The sequence below is a fragment of the Clupea harengus genome, unplaced genomic scaffold (assembly GCF_900700415.2).
Source record: "Clupea harengus unplaced genomic scaffold, Ch_v2.0.2, whole genome shotgun sequence".
In the NCBI taxonomy this organism is placed as follows: domain Eukaryota; kingdom Metazoa; phylum Chordata; class Actinopteri; order Clupeiformes; family Clupeidae; genus Clupea; species Clupea harengus.
This window is the reverse complement of record NW_024880349.1, coordinates 4,625-24,999: the sequence shown is the minus strand read 5'-3', so window position 1 is coordinate 24,999 and position 20,375 is coordinate 4,625. Positions and strand designations below refer to the sequence as shown.

Here is a 20,375-nt window from a genome sequence, read left to right as displayed (position 1 = left end):
AACCTCGGCCGCAATCCCCAGTGCGCCAGCCTCCAGTATCCCTACTTCTGTGCCTGTGGCCTCAAGCATGACGACTCTGAACACAGCCCTCCCCTCCTCCATTGGGCAGCAGCCTCAGATGCCCTGCAATGGCACAGCGGGGGGTATGGGAATGGCAAATCACCCCACCCCTATTTTGGGACAGACAGACGAGAACTGGAGGAAGTCGGATGTTCTATCTCAGTTTCCTGCTGTCTCTGGGAAAGATCTTCCTGTGAAGCCTCTGATTCCTGAGGGCCTACAGCTGGCCCACCCTGCAGTCAACAGCCTGTTTGGAATATCCATCCAGATAGACGGGGATGAGGATAGGTAAGGAAAGTTAACACCACGGGATGGTGGTGAATGACATTACATAGCTACATTGAATGTCTGTGGCTAATGGTGTTAATATAAGCCATAAATAGCATACCTAAAGAAGTAAAACAAATTAATCTATTGAATGTAGCTAGTGTGTGTGTGTACATATTGCAAAAACTCAAGTTATCTTGGAGATATGAAGGTTGTTTTAGTTTATATTCAAAAGTATTTCATTTTAAAATTAATATTTGTATCTGGCAAATGGAAGATTACACTCATTACATTAATAGGCGTAGCGAGAAGTCACATACGTAAATATAAAGGGAAGAGGAATGTACTACTGTGACCTAAGTGGGAGCACAGGAAGGAAATATAATGTTTGGTGCTTCTCCTAAGGGGCCCATTCAGGCTGGTGAAAAGTCCCACTGGAGGAAAAGACATTCTAAACCAACTGAAATAATGTCATGTTGTACTCTCTGTAGCCATACTCAGTGATTATAATGGGAAAGCTGCACATTGATCAGTCATTTTGTACTTGTGGGCTGACAGTTTCCTCAGTCATAGATAGCCTACTCTTTACCAAGCTGGTCAGTCATTTTCATCACCGACCCAGTAATTCAATCTAATGAAAAAATGTAAACAGTATGAAATCACTCCTAAAGAAACACTACCATGTCAGTCAATCTACCCCTGTTTACACAACCGTTCTGTATCACAGACCAGTGAGTTTATAACTTCTGTCTACTCGCCAATCTATACAGACACCTCCATATGCTCCCTGTTAGGTTTAATGTGAGGCCTCCATATTTGATTCAGTATGGTTCCTCTATGTGAAATTGAACCCTAGTTATATCAACACTGCTCTGTCAGCCCCTTGCAGAGAAGCAGAAGAGGCTTTTGTGTTTTGCATGCATGCAGTCTTTTTGCCAGCTTTCAGGTAGAAGGGAAGTTATGTGTATATTATGATCATGCATAGGTCATGCCTGAGATTATTTAATTTATCTCCTATGATCAGAACAACATTTGGATATCAGTGATGTCTCAGTTTTAGTTGAAAGGGGTTTTTCTTACTCCGCTCAAATGCTCAGCTTTCAGTTCCTGCATTGCAAGTTGCTTGCAGTATATCAACTGGCTGGCAAGTGTGAAAGGAAATGTGGAACTGTCAGGTGCCTCAAATGGCTCTGTGGCTTCTCTGATGTATGACAAAGTGTAGCTCATAGCTATGCTGTGGGCAGGCAGACGGGCTTCTGCACAGTGCTGCATTGCACAACCCCAACATGGTCCATGCTTGCCTTGATTTTCTAGATGGCATTGTGTTTGCCAGTCTGTTTCTGTCACTTTCTTCTCAACATGGGCCATGCTGTTGGTTCCTCTCTGAAAGGGATTGACTCATTGCTTCTGGCTGGTATGTGCACAGCCACTGTAACCCACCCCCAATGCCTGACATACATAACACCTTCCTTTGCTGATAGGGGAGGCTCTGATATGAAGGTCCTATCGGATACTGAACAGTAGTTATTCCACTGGGCTCCATGTCAAGAGATAAGGCTGGTGTGCACGCAAACACGCTGAAGATGTTGCTTTCCCATGCTATGGCCTCAATGTGTTTTGGTGTTCTGTAGAAACAGAGGCAGATATGGGCTTTTAGGCCTCTGTCAGCTCGATGCTTGGTGAAATATTTCAAATGGGCCTCTGTACATTCTATACCTCCCTGGTCCAAAGAAACAAACCCGTGTGTTGGGTTTACCTTACAGTAACAACTTCAAGTCAAAGTCTTTGGCCAAGAACCGTGTTGACTGATCTCCCTGAGACGGCATTCCTGTGCAGTAATAACTGAAATATTTCATGAATTCTCAGATCCCCAGACCTGGAGTCCGATGCCCTTAAACATTCAACATAGGCATCTGAGAAATTCACTCTCCTTGGCAACAACAGGTCTTGTCATGGCACCATGTAAATATTGATGATGTGTTTCTTGGAGCATTTCACAACCGAAATTGGTTTATGTCAACACTAAATTACAGAATTACATTGTCTGTAGTAGACATTAAGAAAGACATTGAACCATTTATGTTGTAGCCTATTACTTCCATCTTGCGAAGGGCTATGCTAAACATGAAGCAGGTTCAGTGAGGGGAGATAAGATGGCTCAACCCCCGGAAATGTTCCTGGTTGCAAACATGTTCATGTTGAACTCTGTTTAAAGAGTAGGCCATTTAGCCACCAGGCAATTCCTTTTGTCGTTTCTGGAGCCCAGCATCCTGTTGTAACATTGTAAACAGGAAGTATGCTCATCATTTAGAAGAACAACAAAAGTATTATTCTCTCTAACAAGGCTTGAGGGCACACACACACACACACACACATCAGTTTAATGGCTCGCCCATTCATTTTAGTGTGTTTTGCCCATATCTGTAGAAAAACTGTTGAACAGAAATGATCTTCTTCAAGTGAAATATGTGGCAGTGATGTGATGGTAGCACGTGATTGTGCTTGTGCATGGTGAGGTGCTGTGAGAGCCTGGGCCTCATCTGCCAGTGTGAACGTTCAGCCCATCGTGCAGCTGGATCATTGTAAGGGCTGATAGGGGCCACTTGTATGGAGTTAAAATGGGGTCAGAGGTTTCACACAAAAATTGCAAGTTCATAGGTGTATTATTTTATACACAAAACCAATGTTTTGCATAATTCATGATGAGCACTGTGGATGGGTTTTAGAAGAAGGTATATGGATATTGATTGGCGTGAGGTGTTTTTAACTTGACCCCTACTTCTTGGAAAGAAAACCATTTTTGTTGATTTAATTGATTTGTGCAATATAAAGCCGGTTTTATGTTGTGGCCAAGACAGAGGTTTCTAGGGGTGTAATGTTTCACCTAAGCTATATGAATCAGAAACCAGTTTTAACGTTAAAGGCTTCATTGCATCGGTACGCGGACTACTGGATCAATCTGAATGAACCGTTCGATAGCCCAGTTCCATAATTAGGAAATGGTTGACTAAAGCTTTGCTCCTAATTCTACGTTAGTAGACTATCGGCCTATTCATACGTACATGTTGCGTTAACGCCTGACAGTGGGCTTCCCGGATGTTTGGGGGGGTGCTGATAACGCAGATGTTTATAGCGAGATTGCAAGTTGACCTGTCAATCACGCCGTTATGAAGTGCTGAACGCTGTGTAACTTCCCTAGCAAGCTGTCTACTTTGGGTAAATACCATGCTAACGTAATAACAGGGTTTATAGATTGTTCAGTGTCTATTTCTCTGTAACTTAAAAAATAAATGTAAGCAGAAAAAGCCAAAGCGTATGTATGTACAAACACGACCATCTACAGAGTTTGGTCCACCAATCGTTTTATGTTTTTTTTTACATTAATTAAATGTTATGAACTGTATCAGATTGCATCGTATCGAATCGCACCAAATCATTCCGTATTAGGAAACTGTCTCATAAGGAAAGATGTACACCCCTAGAGGTTTCCCAGCAAGTGGAACTGTGTGTGCTTATGGTTAAAGTCTCCACTTTACCTTTTGTTTTTGCGAGCTTATTCAAGAATGGTTCTTTGTTTATAGGGAAGACCAGCATGTTCTCTCCCTCTCTCAATCATCATCTCCGCCTAGATTTGAAGGCAGCTCATTGTTCCCAGAGCAACACGAACATCAGGCCTCTGTGAATGTCAAACCTGTTCAGAAACATTAGAAAAGTCCTGCATCGGATTCTTTATGGACTTTTTTTGTGAAGTCTCTTTTAACATCTCAGTGTGAGTTAACTTTTCAGATGTGATTTCTATAGGCTAAAGAAATTAGTCTAAAATAAGATTATCATGTAGGAAAGCCCAACAAGACCTTTTTCACGCTTCAGTCTTAATTACGCACATACTGATATTTTGCTGAGGAGTTATCCCAGGAAGGTGTGTGTGTGTGTGTGTGTGTGTGTGTGTGTGTGTGTGTGTGTGTGTGTGTGTGTGTGCCACATGAGTGTATCCTGTAGTCATTTAGGTGTCTGGTAAGTAGTAAAAGCACTTCTAAGGTGCATAACTATTTCTAGGAAGGCACCCCTCCAATGGCTGATCCAGACCACTGATTCACATGAATATTTTGCCTGCTCCCCCCACAATCTGTTTTCACTTGCTGGGTGAGAAAAAACGACTTTGCTAGGCAAACAGCTTTGACTCCTCATTTGGAAATGTGGAAGTATAAGTCCAAAACCTTTGAAGTCTTGAAAGCCAGATTTTTGTTTTTGGTGGGGGACATTTAGGATGTATGAGATTTGTACAGTCACAATCAACATATAACATTGTGTAAAATCCACTGCCATTTTCCATATGCTCACATTGCATGTCATAAAATATGAAGGGAAACAAAACATTGTAGGCTCAAATTTTTTGACGGGCAATTGGCAACGAGCAAAGTCTGACACGCGTGAACTAAAGCTAATTTAATAACTTGGCAAAATCATTTTACTAATTTAATACCATTGGCAAGATCCTAAGTGCAAACATGGGTGGGTCCGCACAGTGCTCCCACACGCTGGCTTTAGTTCATGCATGACAGAATTTTAGCGATGCTTTGCTTATTGCTTGTCAATGAAATTAGCGCACTTTGAGGCAAAATATGTAGTTCACCTTTCAAACGCTTACTACTAGCCTGCACTGAACTCTTTCTGCTGTTTTGCTTTCAGTGACTTTTAGTTGCAGTAGTAGTTTACTGAGATCGTTCTGTCCTCTGTCCTCAAGGATTTTACACTCTGCATGCCCTGGTGTAGTTTTAGCAAGCCCTGCAGGTTCCTGAAAGTGAGAGAGGTTCTCTTGGAAGGGGCCAAGTTAAGGTTATGTTTGTGTTCTGCTCTGTGTAAGCTTCTCGGCAGTCCAAGACCCACAGGCATTCAGTGGTCCATTCTACTACTGGGGTACAGCTGTAAACATTCAGTACACCCTATGTATGTTGACTTAGCTGAGTTACCATAACATCCACATGTCTGGCAGTTGCACAGATTGCTCTGTCAAGCTGTTTTAGACAAACCGGGTCCCTTCAGTCATCTTCACAGCAATGAACTATCATTGGATTGATAGAATGATGCCAATCATTTCTTTTGGCTGTGAATGTTTCAGATGTATTAATCAATATCTTGACCTTTTGGTTCTGGGCTGATTTTTACAACTGCTTACTCTCTTGTCCTCCTTGTATTTCATGACTGTATTTCCCCTCTTGCTAGTATACCATCTTGTCTTAGGTTGTCAGCATAGTGACCTGCACACGCTGAGATCTGTCTTGAAAGGAACTCTTTATCTATGGCATAGATTGTTATCTGGGCCCCAAGTTTCCCTCTAGGCCACTGGAGCTGAGGAAGAACATGAGTCATTTCAAAAGACACAATCGAGGCCCAATCTCTTGTACATTTAGACTGATTAGGGCTCAGCTCATTGGGGGGGGGGGGGGGGGGGGGGGTGTAGTCGGAGTCGGCAGGACCTGGAGGAATGGAGCCGGACTGGAAAGTCATGACCATGCGGCTGAGGTAATGCTGTGCTGGTGATGTAACAGATGTTTTTGTACACTGAATTCTGGGGAAACCAGCACAGCACACATGCTGGTCCCTCCCCCTTCAGAGCAGAGACAAAGCTGTAATGGATATGAGTGGGTGGGGGTACAGAGGATGGGGGGGGGGGGGGGGGTCTGCACACACGGCGGACCACTGATATAGTACGCACTGTTCTTGGCCTGAGAGTCCCTATAGTCAGAGGGCAGAGAAGGTAACGCTGCCTTTGTCCAGTTGAACGTTGAAATTGTCCAGTGCATAAAGGGTTGTGAAACTGCTAAAAGCCCCCCTATAGTTATACTGATCTGTGAGTCTGTGATCAGGTGAGTATTCCACGGCATTATCAGTCTAATATGATCTGTATCCATACAGTGAAATATCATGTCCAGTGATCATTTTCCCACATTAGTGAGTTTCAGCGCTTAATAACCGCTAACACTGCCAGATATTTGTCTCTGCCAATGTTCTCTTGCTCTGCCCTGTTTCCATATACCGACAAATTCATTTCCTCTCCTCCTCTCCCTCTCTTTTACTGCACTGTGTGGTTATTGGTGCAGGAACCCCTCCACTGCGTTCTACCAAGCCTTCCAGCCTGGCGGCAAGCTGCGGAACTGGAAGGCACTCAGCGATAGGTACAGTAACCATGCTGGGTCTGGTGTGAGCGGACTTTAGCCCGCAGTGAGCTTTTGAAATGTGCATGGGGCACAGCATTGCTATTAATGTGCATGAGCCAGCGAAGTAGTCATTTTGCTTGGCCTCCAATTAATGGTCGGAGCTTTTGGCATGTCAGAGTAAAGGAAAAGTAAAAGGGGAAGAAGGGATCGATCAAGAGGTTTAGATCTTGCTTTGTATAACTCTACTAGGAGATCTTTTATGGCAGTAATACTTTCAGAGGCATGCTGAAATTGCCAACTTATGATCCTGCATTTAGGTAAACAGAGTTGGCAACCTCTGTTTTTATTCAGAGCTTCGGTGCATACTAGCTGCAGTCACGTACTCAAGATGGGCCCACGCTCGTAAATCATGTCAATGATTCATTAACAAAATGACTAACAAAAGCCATAGGCATGATTGGCTTGTCTTGTAATTTTTTTTGTACATCTTGAGGATGTCTGGTTTGGTCACCCAAATTGTGGTTAAAAGTATTTTGATGACTTATTTTAACTTAGTTTTGAAGTTTTGTTTTGTAGTATAAACTGCGCCCAATATGTGTTGATCCTGCTGATTGCAATAAAACTACAGATTTAACCTACCTCTGACCTGTGTAAAATCAGAGGTACACTCGGCAGTGTATCAACGTATGTTAACCAGTTATGAAATGTATAGAAATCAAGATGAAGCTTGTTAAGAAGTGATTGTAAAATTGTAGACAGTGAAGATTATTTACTCCAGAATGTTACTTTTCTCTCTGCACTCTTTTTTGTTTTCTTTTTTTTGTGTCCTAGATACATCCAGTTATCATGTCAGGTTTGGTTAATGGCAAGGTTCCTCCTGTTACCATACAAGAGTCCACCCACATAGATCAGTATCTTTTAAAACTTTGTTTGTTGTTCTGACTTCCTATGTCATCTATATTATAATTTGCCATTTTTAATTTTAGAAATGGCTTAGTCTTCTGATAATCAGATTTCCAAGACGCAAATCGAGAACACGTCTTGAATGGTCAAACTATAGGCTTATATCAGCTCTGCCTGGACAAAATCAACAGCGGAAATTCAGCGGTAGCGCCCATGACTGAATGCATTATGAATGATTTCAGTCATTCTCCGAGTCCAAGAAAAGAACATAAGGCTTGCACACAGGTCAGTGCCTTTGCCCATGTCTCTGGGGATCCTTTGAGATATGTCCCAGACAATGATGGTGTGGCGAAGGTTCAGGTGAAGGCACCTCTTAGGTGAGTGCTGTTCACATGCTCTTGAGAATTTCTATCATCCTGCTGTACTTGATTTATGAGCAGCTCCCTGCCCAAACAGGCTGACCTAGGATGTTCCGGCTGATTTAGGATGTTCCGGGTGATTATGATGTTCCGGATGATTATGATGTTCCGGATGCTGGTTATATAGAAACAGTTGTACACCGGGGGACAGGTATGACAAGTATTTAGTAATCTGATGGCTTCTCTTCATTCTTTCTCTCATTCTTGCATTCTTTCTCTCTCGTTTTTTCTTCTTTCTCCCAGCCCCCTCCTTTTTCCTGCCACATTTCTCTGCTCCCTGTTGCTGTGCACACTCATTTTGTGTGTGCTTTCCTTAGGCCCTAGAAGTCTATATTATTATTATTTCACAGACATTTTGCAAACATGTCAATGATCTTACCACACAGGTGAAGGGTCAAAGACATTTTGAGAAGTTATTTGATCCAGGTTTGCACCTTCTCTTGTTCAGGGAGGTTTAATTGATATTTTGAAGAATGTTCTATAAACTACATATGAAGGCTATTTTACTTGCGTTTTGTATGACTTCCGTCATAGTGTTTGTCAGAGGTTTTTTTGTTTGTTTTTTTTCCCACCAATTTTTGGTCGACAAGATGGTGTCACTTAACCGATCCGCATGACATTTGGCATGCCCTGATCGAAGCCCTGATGGTTTTTTGCGTCTTTTGCCTTTTTTCCCCACACATTTTTGGGAGAGGCAATTTCATACGCTTAGACTTCACCAATCGACATGAAAGTTGGCTGTAGCCCCACATTGCTGATACAGAATATAAGGTTTGTGTTTCTAGGTGGGCGTGTCCATTCGTGGTAGTGGGGTATGTTCAAAGCACGCTTTGGGCAAATAGCTCGATACAAATTCTGAACTTTTTATGGCGGGTTGGCTTCTAGGAGGCACATTACCTTAGCTCATTACAATTCATTTGTGAAGTGGCGCCACCCAGTGGATAATGTTCAAAGCAAAAACCTAGCACTTCTCTAGCTTATACCTTGTGCTGTAAAGGTTCAAACTTCACAAAACATCACACACCCTGCATCACTACCACATTCATGTGACGCACACCAAAATATGAAATTTGCTTTGCTTATACTTGACTACATTTGCTCACATCTCTTTGACTTGCTCAACAGCCAATTAAATTTCAGCAGCCAGTTCTTCCCTGTGATGTAAAGGTTCAAACTTAATTACATTCTGCTTGAACCCAGATGATCGCTGCTTGCGGCTATATTGAAACGTATTATTATGATTGCATACATTTGTCCTATTATAAATGTTGATACTCTGCATTTAGTATCATTTTCAATTATTATTATCACTTCAACTAATGATCCAACATTTTACAAATACATGTAGATTTCTTTGTAAATAAATGCCAAGTACATTTATACAAAAAAAGCTCATGTTGATCCTTATGTATACATGGAAGTTAAACACAATAATATTTCTATATACTAGTGTATCTATATACGTTATAAAGTCACAATCTCTGGACAGGTCACATGAACCCAAACTCACAGGTACAGCTTCCTATATTATTCTTATGCAACAATACTTAAGCCCAATAGTTATCATACACGTTGCAGCTTAAATAATAAGGGCATTACTTAGCTTTAAAATACAGTCTTTGAGTATGAAGCATGATAATTAATAAGGCTAGCCTACATATTTATTTTCTAACTAGGCTATAGGAATACATTTACAAACACTATTGCAAAATGGCGCCTAGGTTACTTGCATTTGCAAATTTGGTTTGAAAAGTTTCACTGTATGCTTTAGGGCTGCAGCGGTATAAAAATGTCCTTACAGCAACCAGACCCCCCTGTGTTAACATAACCTCCTTGGTAGAAGTTGTTTTTCATTGCTGTTTGTTTGTCTGGCTGTAAGCAGGATTACACAAAAACTCAGCCCGATTTTCATGAAACTTGGTGGAAAAGTGTAGCATGGGCCAAGAACAAACCCATTACATTTTTTAGCTCAATCACTGAAAACTGATAGAAAAACAAAATTAGTTTTGGAAAATATCCGGATACATGTAGACAAGACCACAAACCAAGCCACCACATAAGGATGGCAGTACTCTTAGATAAAGGGGGGGAAATCTGTCATGATGGCGGTGACTGGGTAAACACTGCAGTACCACCTCCTAGTAGCGTGGTATGGCGGTGATGCGGTTATTGTTGCAGCCCTAGTTTACTTGTTCTTGATTCCAAACGTTATTTTCCATCGTTGGTGGATTTGTTGCTATTGACATGCATATTTGTGGTGATTTTAAGTGCAAATTAATCCATACCAGGGGAAAATGGATGAAAAGCCTTATCAGACCATTTCAATTTTTGTAAATGTTCTGTGAGAATGAAATGAATTGTGATCCATGTGATGGGAACTTGTGCGTGTGGAGGTGGTGTGTACCTTTCTCATTTATGATCTTGCGGTTTCGAAATATCAAAGACAAGGTTGTCACTCGACATGAACACACTCCAGATGAAACAAGCCCATCACTCTCGATGTTAATCTCGTTTCTTTTGCTCTCTTCCTGCAAAAGTATATTGATGGGTGAGGGAACAGAATGTGTTGTCAGTAAGGTTGAGATGAGGTGTAGGTGTGAAAGGATGATGGCCTACAAGTGACTGGGGGCATACAGTTGATGGAATCGGTGAATATGTAATATTCGATGTGTGACGATTTATAATGTACGTGGTGGGTACAAAACAAATGGACATATTTTTACATCATAGTAGGCTGCTTCAGATTTCAGTATGCCATTAAGCCGAACACAGTATCCTATAGGTCAGCCTGTGCTTTTATGCACCACCACCCATACTGCAAGTAACCGTCACTGTGTAAATGAATGTGAGCACTAGTGGGGATTTCACTGGGATGCGTTTTGCAATAGGTGAAACCCACTTATTTTATTTGCAGTGAAATGAACACCTGTCCCATTACCCTGGTAAGTAAAATGCATTTCAGCATTTATTTATTAATGTGTGATTGTTTCTGTTTCAGTGCCTCTGGGGCCAGTGTTGTTGCCATTGACAACAAAATAGAGCAAGCAATGGTAAGACCTTGCCTATGCACAGTTCACTATGGTTTAATTTACGTTTCTATTTATTTTACGTTTTGTGTGTGTGCGTGTGTGTGTACAAAGTAGTATATGCATATGACTGAGTCTTAGAACCCAGTTTATAATTTGATACTGTCTCTTTAAAGGATTTGGTCAAGAGCCATCTGATGTATGCCGTACGTGAGGAGGTGGAGGTGTTGAAAGAGCAGATCAAGGAGCTGTATGAGAGGAACTCAGTTCTGGAGCGGGAGAACGCCGTCCTAAAGTCCCTTGCCAGCAGTGACCAGCTCTCCCAGCTGTCCGTCCACCCGGCCACCGCCCCCTCGAACAGCTCTCCACCACAGCTGACCGGAGGCCAAGCCCCAGGGACGAAGGTCCACTCCCAGCCTGTTGCTCCTCTGGAAGTCAGCAAACCCATCGCCACGCCTCCACTACAGCCCAACGTCACCTCTGCCTGACAACATCCTCTCTTCTTGTAAAGGGAAGAAGAGGTGGACAAAAATGCTAAACAGATACGTCCTTAAGTTATTGAGAGAAAAAAATCAAAAGTCTTGTTCCACCACCAGCTTGTTATCAGCATATGAGCAGTGCTTCAGTGTGTGTGCTGTCTGCCTTCCCCAGTGCTTTAGACAAAGGCGTTCTTGGATTGGGAGATGTGTGGACAGACATGCGGACCAGCCACACAAGGGGGACAGGGGAGGACCTGCCTCTGGAACCAGGTGGAAGGCCAAGGCCCCAAAGGGAGTGGCCAAAGAATATCAACAGAGAGCTATTTTTTTTAAAGAGAATCCAGCCAGGAAAAAGGGGGGTTTATTTTTTAGCTTTTGCTGTGTCATGCTATAAAAAGCAAGAGTCTATTTTTCAGAGCCACCGTACTTCACAAGTCCACATCATCCATCAGCACAGTTGTGTTATTTATTATAGGGCTGCTCATTTTGTATTACCATTTGTATTTCTTTTAAAGAACAGTCTCTGCCATTGGATTCTGTTCTCTAAGATTAGGGCCTTTGGAAACTCAGAATCAGATTTGGCAATTGCAGCAAGATTCAGTCCTTTACAAGAAGTATGTACAAACACTTTGCTGACAAAAATACAGGATTAATTCAAACACTAAAGTTGGTTTGTGGATTGCAACTTAAAATGGTGAAGACCCAGTATGAATGTACATTTTTGTATAGTGTAAAGTATTAAGTGCATAGAAAGGTTGTACAGGTTCTTGGGACACGATCTTCACTGAATCTAAAATACATTGTTTATGAAGGAACTTCAGTTCTCTCAAAAAATAGTTTTAAGTCAATTGCCATATCTCTTCCCTAACCTTAGTGTCTCATGCTTTTGGTTTTGGGGCAAGGGAGAAAAGAAGCTGTGAAATTGTTCAACCTCCTTTGTAACCAAAGATGCAAAGCTGTGTCATTTTTTTTTCTTTTTATTTATTTCTTTTGCTCTCAATTCCCACTCCTGTACTTTCATTATTTTCTCCACCACTGTTTGTTCTTTCTTTGTTTCCTCTATTGTTTCGTTTTTTTTTTTGCTGTTTAGCATGTTCTGCATGATTTGTACTTGTCAAACCACTTTCTTACCTCATATTTGTATTCAGCACTCTTATTGTAAGATAGTAGTCTGTGAACATTGTACATTTGGGGGAGCGAATAGCTGATGTCAATGGAGGAGAGGAATCTAGTGTTATACTAGCCTCAGCCAATGAAGTGAGCCATGTTTTGTTCATTGAAATGGTGTTTGGATTACATATGCCAATAGTTTTGTTACATTGCAAATTTTAATGTATTTAAATAAATGCAATATTCAGATCCACCTCGAGTAAATGGCCTTTGATTAAAGGAATGTACAACATATTGTCATATTGCACAAATGACAACTGTTCTGTGTGATGCATTTAAAAACACAAACAAAAGGGAATTGGAATTCAAATAGACACTTAAATAATTGTAATGTCTGGGTTATTGAGCCTACCCTTAACCCCAAGTCTGTCAAGCCTTCCCTCTTGTTTTGAACAATACAAGTTCTTGAATCCATGAAATTGTACAAATTTGAATATGGCAATACCACTATGAATAATGTCTTAATGGTATTTCTGTACATTTTGCTGTAATGGGTACATTCACATCCCAAAGAAACATTTCACAAACGTTTATTTGAAATATAAACTGAACAAACTTCATTAAAAAACTCAAACATCTGAACAGACTAATCCACTGATTTCCAGTTCATTATAATGTTTTTTTTTATAAAGACAAAATTGATATGTTCGGCTATAATTACACTCAATTTGCCAACTTCTGATGCTTCCATCATCTTAAGTCAAATTGTCAATAAAGAATTTGTTGTGAATACATAACTCAAACCAATTTGGAACGTAAACAATGCAAGAACAATGGCAGTTTTCAATTAAAACAGGAACTTGCAGTAATATTCTGAAATGAAGTCTCCTCGGGATTCTTCAACTGAAGGAATAGCACACTGTACTGTCAGCCATCATTGTTTTGTCCATCAGGTGACTGCATCTGTAAATCATGATAAGCTCATGACTGCCTCAGGTTCCCATAGTACCTGTTCCTCTTTCTCATGTACAGTGAGTTTGGGTCAGAGGGCTGGTCTGTGATGGGGACAGGGAACCAGGTTATCTAGGATAAGCTTCACTGATTGGCTCCATGAGTTGTCACTAGCCCACGGTGACGAATCGGCTGGCCTTTGGTCCGCTGCTTTGGGCCGTTGCTGTACGCCGCTCCTTCAGAATGCGGAATCGATCGTTAAGCGTCATGGCAGTCTGCAGGGAGAAATGCGTGGTCAAATTCTTACTCTCTCATAACATTACATTACACTGAAGCCCTTACTTGATTGGTCTACTGATGGACAAAAAAGAAAATGGAGTAATCACCTGTTTCCCAACACTGTTGATATCAAACTGCAAAGGAACTCCTTTGGGAGGCTTTCTCTCGGGCTCCTTCTCCACCTTCACTGAAGCAGGTGGGGGCTGAGGGAGCAGAGACCATGCTCTGGCCGGTCTGAAGGCAGGGAAGACAAAGTGATTCACTGAGAGGAGGCAGCGTGTTGGGTGGCTGTGCCTATGCAACTCCTGGGAAACCATATATCGGATTCTGCTTCAAGTTTGTGTTTGTTAACCTTGAATGCCTTTCGGTACACAGCCCTTGTACTTTAGCGGTTCTCCGCCACCATAACCACTCTCTGTGACTGTTTTCCATCTCTGCTGGGTAGGGGGGGGATACTCTGCCGGAGACGCTAGCCTATATTAATCGAGGCTCTGGTCGCAACTTCGTCATCCGGCGGGCTACAGAAAATATTATCCCTACACTGAGGTGCAAACAAGACCTTCCAAACCTACTCTACCTGATGCTTCTACGGCAACTGCTGACAGCACAGCACAGCTTCCCAGAGCTCTCAGCTCTCTAATAGCCTGCCATCCAGCACACAAGGGTCGTAATGATTTATTTTCACTTCTGAGTTATTGTCCATTTTGTAGGCTATGCATTCTGTAAAGCAATTTAGGCTCCTGGCAGAAATGTGCTACAGAAACAAAATGTTTTATTATATTATTATTATGATTAACTGATGATTGATTAATTGCTAATAAGAAGGAAGCTGATTAAAAGTGTCAAATTAAGCCATGATATTGTAGTCTCTTAATATGCTCATTTCATCTACACTTCTGAGTGAAATACATTTTGATTTAACTGACCACTAAACAGGCAAATCATAATCTAACCCTAAGTGGAAATATTCCTCAAGAGAAGATTACAATGTGCATAGCCACATTTGTAATTTACGTACTGAAACTGAACCATTCAACTCTGCAAGCGGGGTCACCTACATCTCAACAGGTCATTTAGCTGGTTTTAGCAAAGAGATCGACCGATGCCGATTGGCCTATACACTTTAAAGTTTATGACCTATTCAGTGGCTATCCTTCTTTTATTCCCCTGTAACACGGCGAGTCAACTTGTGTTTCGGATACTACTTAAGCTGTTGTTAATATTTTCAGCAGCAAAATCAGTGGAAAAACATCACACAAATCCTTTAAAATCAGTACGCTCTATAACAGCGACTCTAAGGGATTAGAGTTGTATAAATAACATTTTAGAGTTTACAAGTAAAGGCCATACATTAGTTGTGAAATTTGTCTAGCTGTGATGTGTTAAAAGAGAAACAGGTAGAAACAAGGAAAAGCCACTCACTCAGGTTGTGTCCTAGCAGAAGGATTGTCGATGCAAACCTTCAATATTCCACTACTCGTTGTTGATGTGCGCCATCTTGTGGAAACAACAGATATCACAACTACAGCCAAGCCTTCACTAGTAATATTGTCTCAGAATCAACTGCAAATTGATTACAGTTTTCGAAATAGATTTCTACTTTCAAAGCATCATGCAAAATTTGAAGTTACATACGGGCGCGTTTTGTGCACAACGGGAGCTGCACTGGTCTTCTGAACTGAAGCTTGAACCTAAAATGTCAAGGCATAAAAGCGCAAAAGGTAAATATAAAATAACAAAAAGGTGCTCACTGCATTGGAATCAATCCCATTTATTCAGCCTCAGAGTAACAACGCTCTATTACAAACAGCATGAGACCCAGCTAGTAGTACATACCTTAAGGCCTCTTCGGTAGAGGAATGTAGCCTGACGAGCCTCTTTCTGCGCTTGATGAATAGGCGGTGGCACCCTGCAAAGAGTGCTATAAATCAATCACATTCAGCCACTAACCATATGACTGGCACTTCTACCCCTCTACTCCATCAGCTAATAAGCCAGAGTTAACCTTTTTGCAGTTCCCTCTGATGGTGATTTTTAATACCACAGATTAATGGAGACTCAGGAACAAGGTTTTATTTACAATGGTGCGCATCAAAGGAGAGAAGAAGGTTTCACATGAAGATTCACCCACGTCTCTGACTAGAGTTTAAGTATCCTACTTGACCGAAGGGGGGGGGGTATGAATCACTGGACCCACCTTATGTGGGAAAATCTCCAAGCTACCCTTATCAATGCCATTCTGGCAATTTATGACAAATGCCCAATGACGTAGAGAATGCATTCAGGCGTAACAGTGACCTTAGAGAGACACACAGTCCCAGAAATATCCCATTCTTCTCATCTCTGAGAGCACAGTCACACATATAGATCAGGAACAGTCTCATACATGTATGAACCAGATATACTTCAAGAGTTCCTCTGCTTAACCTTCGTTCTAACTCTAACAAACATCCGGGCATTAACTACATATGAATATAAGAATCGGAAGACATTCATTCTGATAAGTAACTCCTTCACCTTCCCCCAAATGTCATGAACAGTCAGGCGAGCGCTTGCGCATCTTCACCTGCGTAGCTGGATGGGTTTGCGTGACCTCGGGGTCAGTGTGTGCGGAGGCCTCGGGGTCAGTGTGTGCGGAGGCCTCGGGGCTTCAGTCTGCCTGTTTGGCCGTCTCTGGAGATTCATGCGCCTGCGCTGCCCTTCGTAAACAAACGGTCTGGATTTCTGAGGAAGCTATTAGATGAGGAAAACACGGATTAGCATGAATCCTTCACAGGGACCACCAGCGGTTTTGCAAGAAACACAGCAGGAAGGAGATTCATATTTCCATCTATATGGTCAAAGTTGTATCTGAAGTGAAACTGAAAATTGTACAGTTCTAAGATGGCTGTCACTTTAAGCCATGTAGAGTCGTTTCATTTGGTAGAGAACATTGAGTCAAACTGTCCAAATTCATGTAGTATTAAAAAACGTATGTAGTTTGACAAAAGAGTTAAATTATATGGATATATTTAACACTGTTATGTCCCAATTAAATACTTTTTAAATGCGCATTAGTATTCTATACCTGGTAAAAGAGGATATAAGCAACATTTGTGCAGCAAACAAGCATTGGGAAGTAAGACAGTAGCTGTTAATTTAATAATGGATGAACTAGCTCATTCACAGTCAGTCATTTAGAGCATGGGCAAACAATGGTGGCCTTATGCAGGCGCAGATGCAGCAGATGTTTACAAATACATATACAACTTTGACTGTTTGAACATGAAATGGTCATGCCAGAACCTTCTTCCATTACCGCCACCACAACCCAGCTGTTACCTGATCTGCAACAGGTCGGTTCAGTGGACTGAGCCCTTTGAAGAGAGTGGCTGACTTCCGAGCGGCCAGGCCAGTGATGACCCCTTGACCACGCCGACGCTTTACTGGTAGAGGAACTTTATGTCCACGTATGCCAAACTTAGTCATGCCCCCTAAACAGAAAGATGATATATTTAATTAGCAGAGCAGTTTAGCATAACAATTGTGGATTTTTAAGGTAAAAGCATAAAATGATATTTCACACAGAAAAGTAAAAACAAGTGAAAATGCTGTTGCCAGCTAGGTCGTTTTAAAACCACATTTCTGGCATGACCTATGCTGCAAGTTATTACCTACAACTGAACAAGATTATTATCAAAGCAGTGTTGCTCTTTCCACCGTTGCCATGTGGACACCCTCTTAGAAAATGTAGGTGCTTCAAATAGGGCCCCCATGGGCCATTGGATGCGATTTTATCCCATATCATAAGGTTACATATGAATAAATCATAACATAAGTATATAATTAAACACATCCTAAAAAACAACTTATCTTGACGATAAACTGAATCAATCCTTTATTTATTTAAATTATATCTGTTTTAATGGGTCTTTGAAAGAAATGAATGGGGGTCAATGGAGACACTGAAGAGATCAAACTTAAATAAATAAATAAATAAATAAATAAAAGAAAGAAAAGGTGAATGTTTAATTAATTGGGTAGTTGTATATATCACAGTTTTGCCTTATGGTATAATTAATAACATGGGGTGCGTTCCCCAAATGCGACAACTTCAAGAAACACCGTTCTGGGCAGCTAGTGGGAAAGACTGGTGTATTTATCGGTCCTTCGCATGACCATATGCAATCAATATGAATCTGAGGAATCTGCATTTATGTGCCTTTAACAATGTACATTAGCAATAAGCTTACATGTTGTAGGGCCGGTCACCTGTTGCAGTCATTAACAGAATGTGGCTGGGCTGGAGTTCTGCTGCTACTGATATGATGTATGCATGACCAGGAAGAGGTCGGAAGGCCAGTCTCAGACCCTATGAAGGATCAGCTATGTCTTTTGATTCAAGTATATACTTAGCTTTCAAGTTTCTTGATGACCTTCACAAGGCTGGGCATGAGTGAATTACAGTTTCACTAGCTAGAGGGCTAGCTGTGTGGTTAGGGTCTGTTCATGGTAATACACCAGCCCATTGCTTTTAGAGATGCACTGATCCACTTTTTTCAGCGAATTTGGATATCTATCTACCGATACTAGAGCTCTTTTGCCTTGAAGTTTATTATGATTATTATCCTTATTATCATTGTTTTGTTGCTCTGCTGGCCTACCATTAAACAGACAAATATTGCTGATGTGCAACACACCAAGCTTATCAAGAATCCTGGAATAGTATTTTGGAACTTTTGTTTATCTCTTTTATTGTGAGTAAAGGTATCTGTGATATACTTCTAGATTAATAAAGTCATGATGGTACCACTGCAAACTCGTAGTCAATCCTCTGTTACAGACTGTATCATATATACACACACCGTCTTCCTGTTGGGGCTTCCTCAGTTTCAAGTCTGTTTTCCAACTCTGGAATTACTTGATTATGATGGTATATGGTCATGCGAAGGGACAGAAACAAACCCGTTCATCCCACTAGCTCCCCAGGTTATTAACTAGGCTATATCATTGTGTGGTCTGTGCCAAAAAAAAAAGATTAAGAAGTCGATATTTTTCAACTCTGGAATTATGGTTGCAGTCGAACCGGTGAACAGCATCTCCATTCTTTCTCAATTAGGAGGACCGAGCTGGGGCCGGTTTTGGCCATGGCCTCGGTACAGCAAGTATCTTAAGACAAAACAATTAATTTAGACTAGAACGCTCTGAGGGCAAGTAGATAGACACCTCCCTTCATGTCAGTACATTCATTGTCGATTAAAGCTGAAAGCCTTTTTACCTCTTTGAGCTGGGCCACCTGGCAGTGATCCTGTCCGCCTTCCTTGTGAGAGACGACCCTTGGCTGGAAATATGCGCTTTGCGGTCCCTTTTTTCGACGTCTGTTTTTTGTTCAAACGGATAATGTCATCTGCAAAAATGAAAGCATTATTCCCACTTCATGCAAACTACCATAACCTTCATTAACTTATCGACACCCCACTCTACTGTGACTGACAGGTGTTACTTAACTAACTTTGTATCTATCCAGAGTATCGATACTTAGAAAGCTACTCGACATCGTAGTGTTAGCAATCCAAGAACCCACAACAAGGTTACAAATGTAGATAGCTTTCTAGCTAAGATAACTCATGGTATGCTAGTACTAGCAGCTGCATATAAACATCGGATGCCCATCTATGCATAACGTTAACATACAAGCTCTGTCAACTAGCTAGCAATCAACTGTTTAAAACCTTTAATTAGTAGGGCAGGTTACTACGGCGGTACTGCTACAACAACAATATATAGCTATAGTGATATTAATTTACCCTGTTACCTGGCGATGGTATGACAATTTTGAGTGGATTAGCTAGCCTTTAGCCTACTGTTATCTAGACAATAACATTAGTGTCATACAACCTTACCTAAAGACATGTCAATTTTGTCAGGTCCCTCTGAAAAACCGCCGGCTCTAGCTTTAAAGTCCATATTGTTTATATATATAAAAATCTTCCAGTTATAATATCTCGGAAAGAAAACTGAGATACGATAGACGAGTTAATAAACTGCTCCTCCTCCCCCACGCAAGCATACAACTAGTGAAGTGCATTCTGGGTGATGTGATCTTCCTCTTCGGTTTAGTACAAAATAGTATCGCCACCAAACGTGCTGGGCGGGTATTCCAAGGGCGTGGTTTAGTGTCAAATCTACAACTCAGAGTGAGTTGGAAACCATCTAATAAAAAAAGTCCTATGGCTTCATTCTCCTACAGACAAAGCCTAAAACAGGAAAAACCGGTTTTTCGGGCAGTTCAACGCTGGAGTGCTGAATCCATTAGCATTCTCCAGGGCTGCTTTGAATCAACAGATTGGCAGATGTTCTGTGTTGCAGCTGATGGGGACATCAATGAATACACAGACTCTGTTTCTTCATTCTTCTCCAAATGCATCGATGATGTCGTCCCTAGGGTCAGTGTTAGGACTTTCCCAGACCAAAAGTCCTGGGTAAATGGTAATGTCCGTGCTAAGCTCAGAGCACGGCCCTCTGCCTATAACTCTGGTGACCCAGAGGCTTTGAGGAAGTCCAGATGTGACCTGCGGACGGCCATCAGAGATGGAAAAAGAGAATACAGGGACAAGCTGGAGTCCACCTACCTCAGCTCCGACCCCCGACGCATGTGGGGTGGCCTGCGACACATCACAGGCTATAAAGGGAGAAATAGCAATGATGATCAGCCTGCCGCCTCTCTACCTGATGACCTCAACA

The 20,375-nt window shown here is 41.5% G+C and overlaps 2 protein-coding genes across 3 annotated transcripts; one reads left to right on the top strand and one right to left on the bottom strand.

Annotated features, from left to right (window-relative positions):
- The first annotated feature begins 6 nt into the window (after positions 1-6).
- On the top strand, positions 7-12,675 carry LOC122131955 (TSC22 domain family protein 1-like). Of its 2 annotated transcripts, XM_042706676.1 has the most exons (4): positions 7-348; positions 6,429-6,503; positions 10,806-10,857; positions 11,010-12,675. In XM_042706676.1, the coding sequence occupies exons 1-4, from the start codon at positions 68-70 to the stop codon at positions 11,319-11,321; spliced, it is 720 nt and encodes a 239-aa protein (XP_042562610.1). In that variant the 5' UTR covers positions 7-67; the 3' UTR covers positions 11,322-12,675. The 2 variants fall into 2 exon arrangements, with proteins under 2 accessions (XP_042562610.1, XP_042562611.1); XM_042706677.1 differs by lacking the exon at positions 6,429-6,503.
- Positions 12,676-12,996: 321 nt separating this feature from the next.
- LOC122131954 (UAP56-interacting factor-like) lies at positions 12,997-19,726 on the bottom strand. Its single transcript, XM_042706675.1, has 9 exons — positions 19,535-19,726; positions 18,910-19,038; positions 16,974-17,125; positions 16,219-16,385; positions 15,489-15,561; positions 15,288-15,343; positions 15,075-15,149; positions 13,760-13,886; positions 12,997-13,648 (listed from the first exon to the last, which is right to left on the bottom strand). The coding sequence occupies exons 1-9, from the start codon at positions 19,596-19,598 to the stop codon at positions 13,544-13,546; spliced, it is 948 nt and encodes a 315-aa protein (XP_042562609.1). The 5' UTR covers positions 19,599-19,726; the 3' UTR covers positions 12,997-13,543.
- Between the last annotated feature and the right edge of the window lie 649 nt (positions 19,727-20,375).

Coding starts and splice junctions, on each gene's coding strand:
- LOC122131954 (XM_042706675.1), bottom strand. CDS start 19,598: ATGGACTTTAAAGCTAGAGCCGGCGGTTTTTCAGAGGGACCTGACAAA. Junction 15,562..16,218: donor AAACCCATCCAGCTACGCAG/GTGAAGATGCGC, acceptor CACTCTTTGCAG/GGTGCCACCGCCTATTCATC. Junction 13,649..13,759: donor TCAACAGTGTTGGGAAACAG/GTGATTACTCCA, acceptor TTCTCCCTGCAG/ACTGCCATGACGCTTAACGA.
- LOC122131955 (XM_042706676.1), top strand. CDS start 68: ATGACGACTCTGAACACAGCCCTCCCCTCCTCCATTGGGCAGCAGCCT. Junction 6,504..10,805: donor TGGAAGGCACTCAGCGATAG/GTACAGTAACCA, acceptor TTTCTGTTTCAG/TGCCTCTGGGGCCAGTGTTG. Junction 10,858..11,009: donor ACAAAATAGAGCAAGCAATG/GTAAGACCTTGC, acceptor GTCTCTTTAAAG/GATTTGGTCAAGAGCCATCT.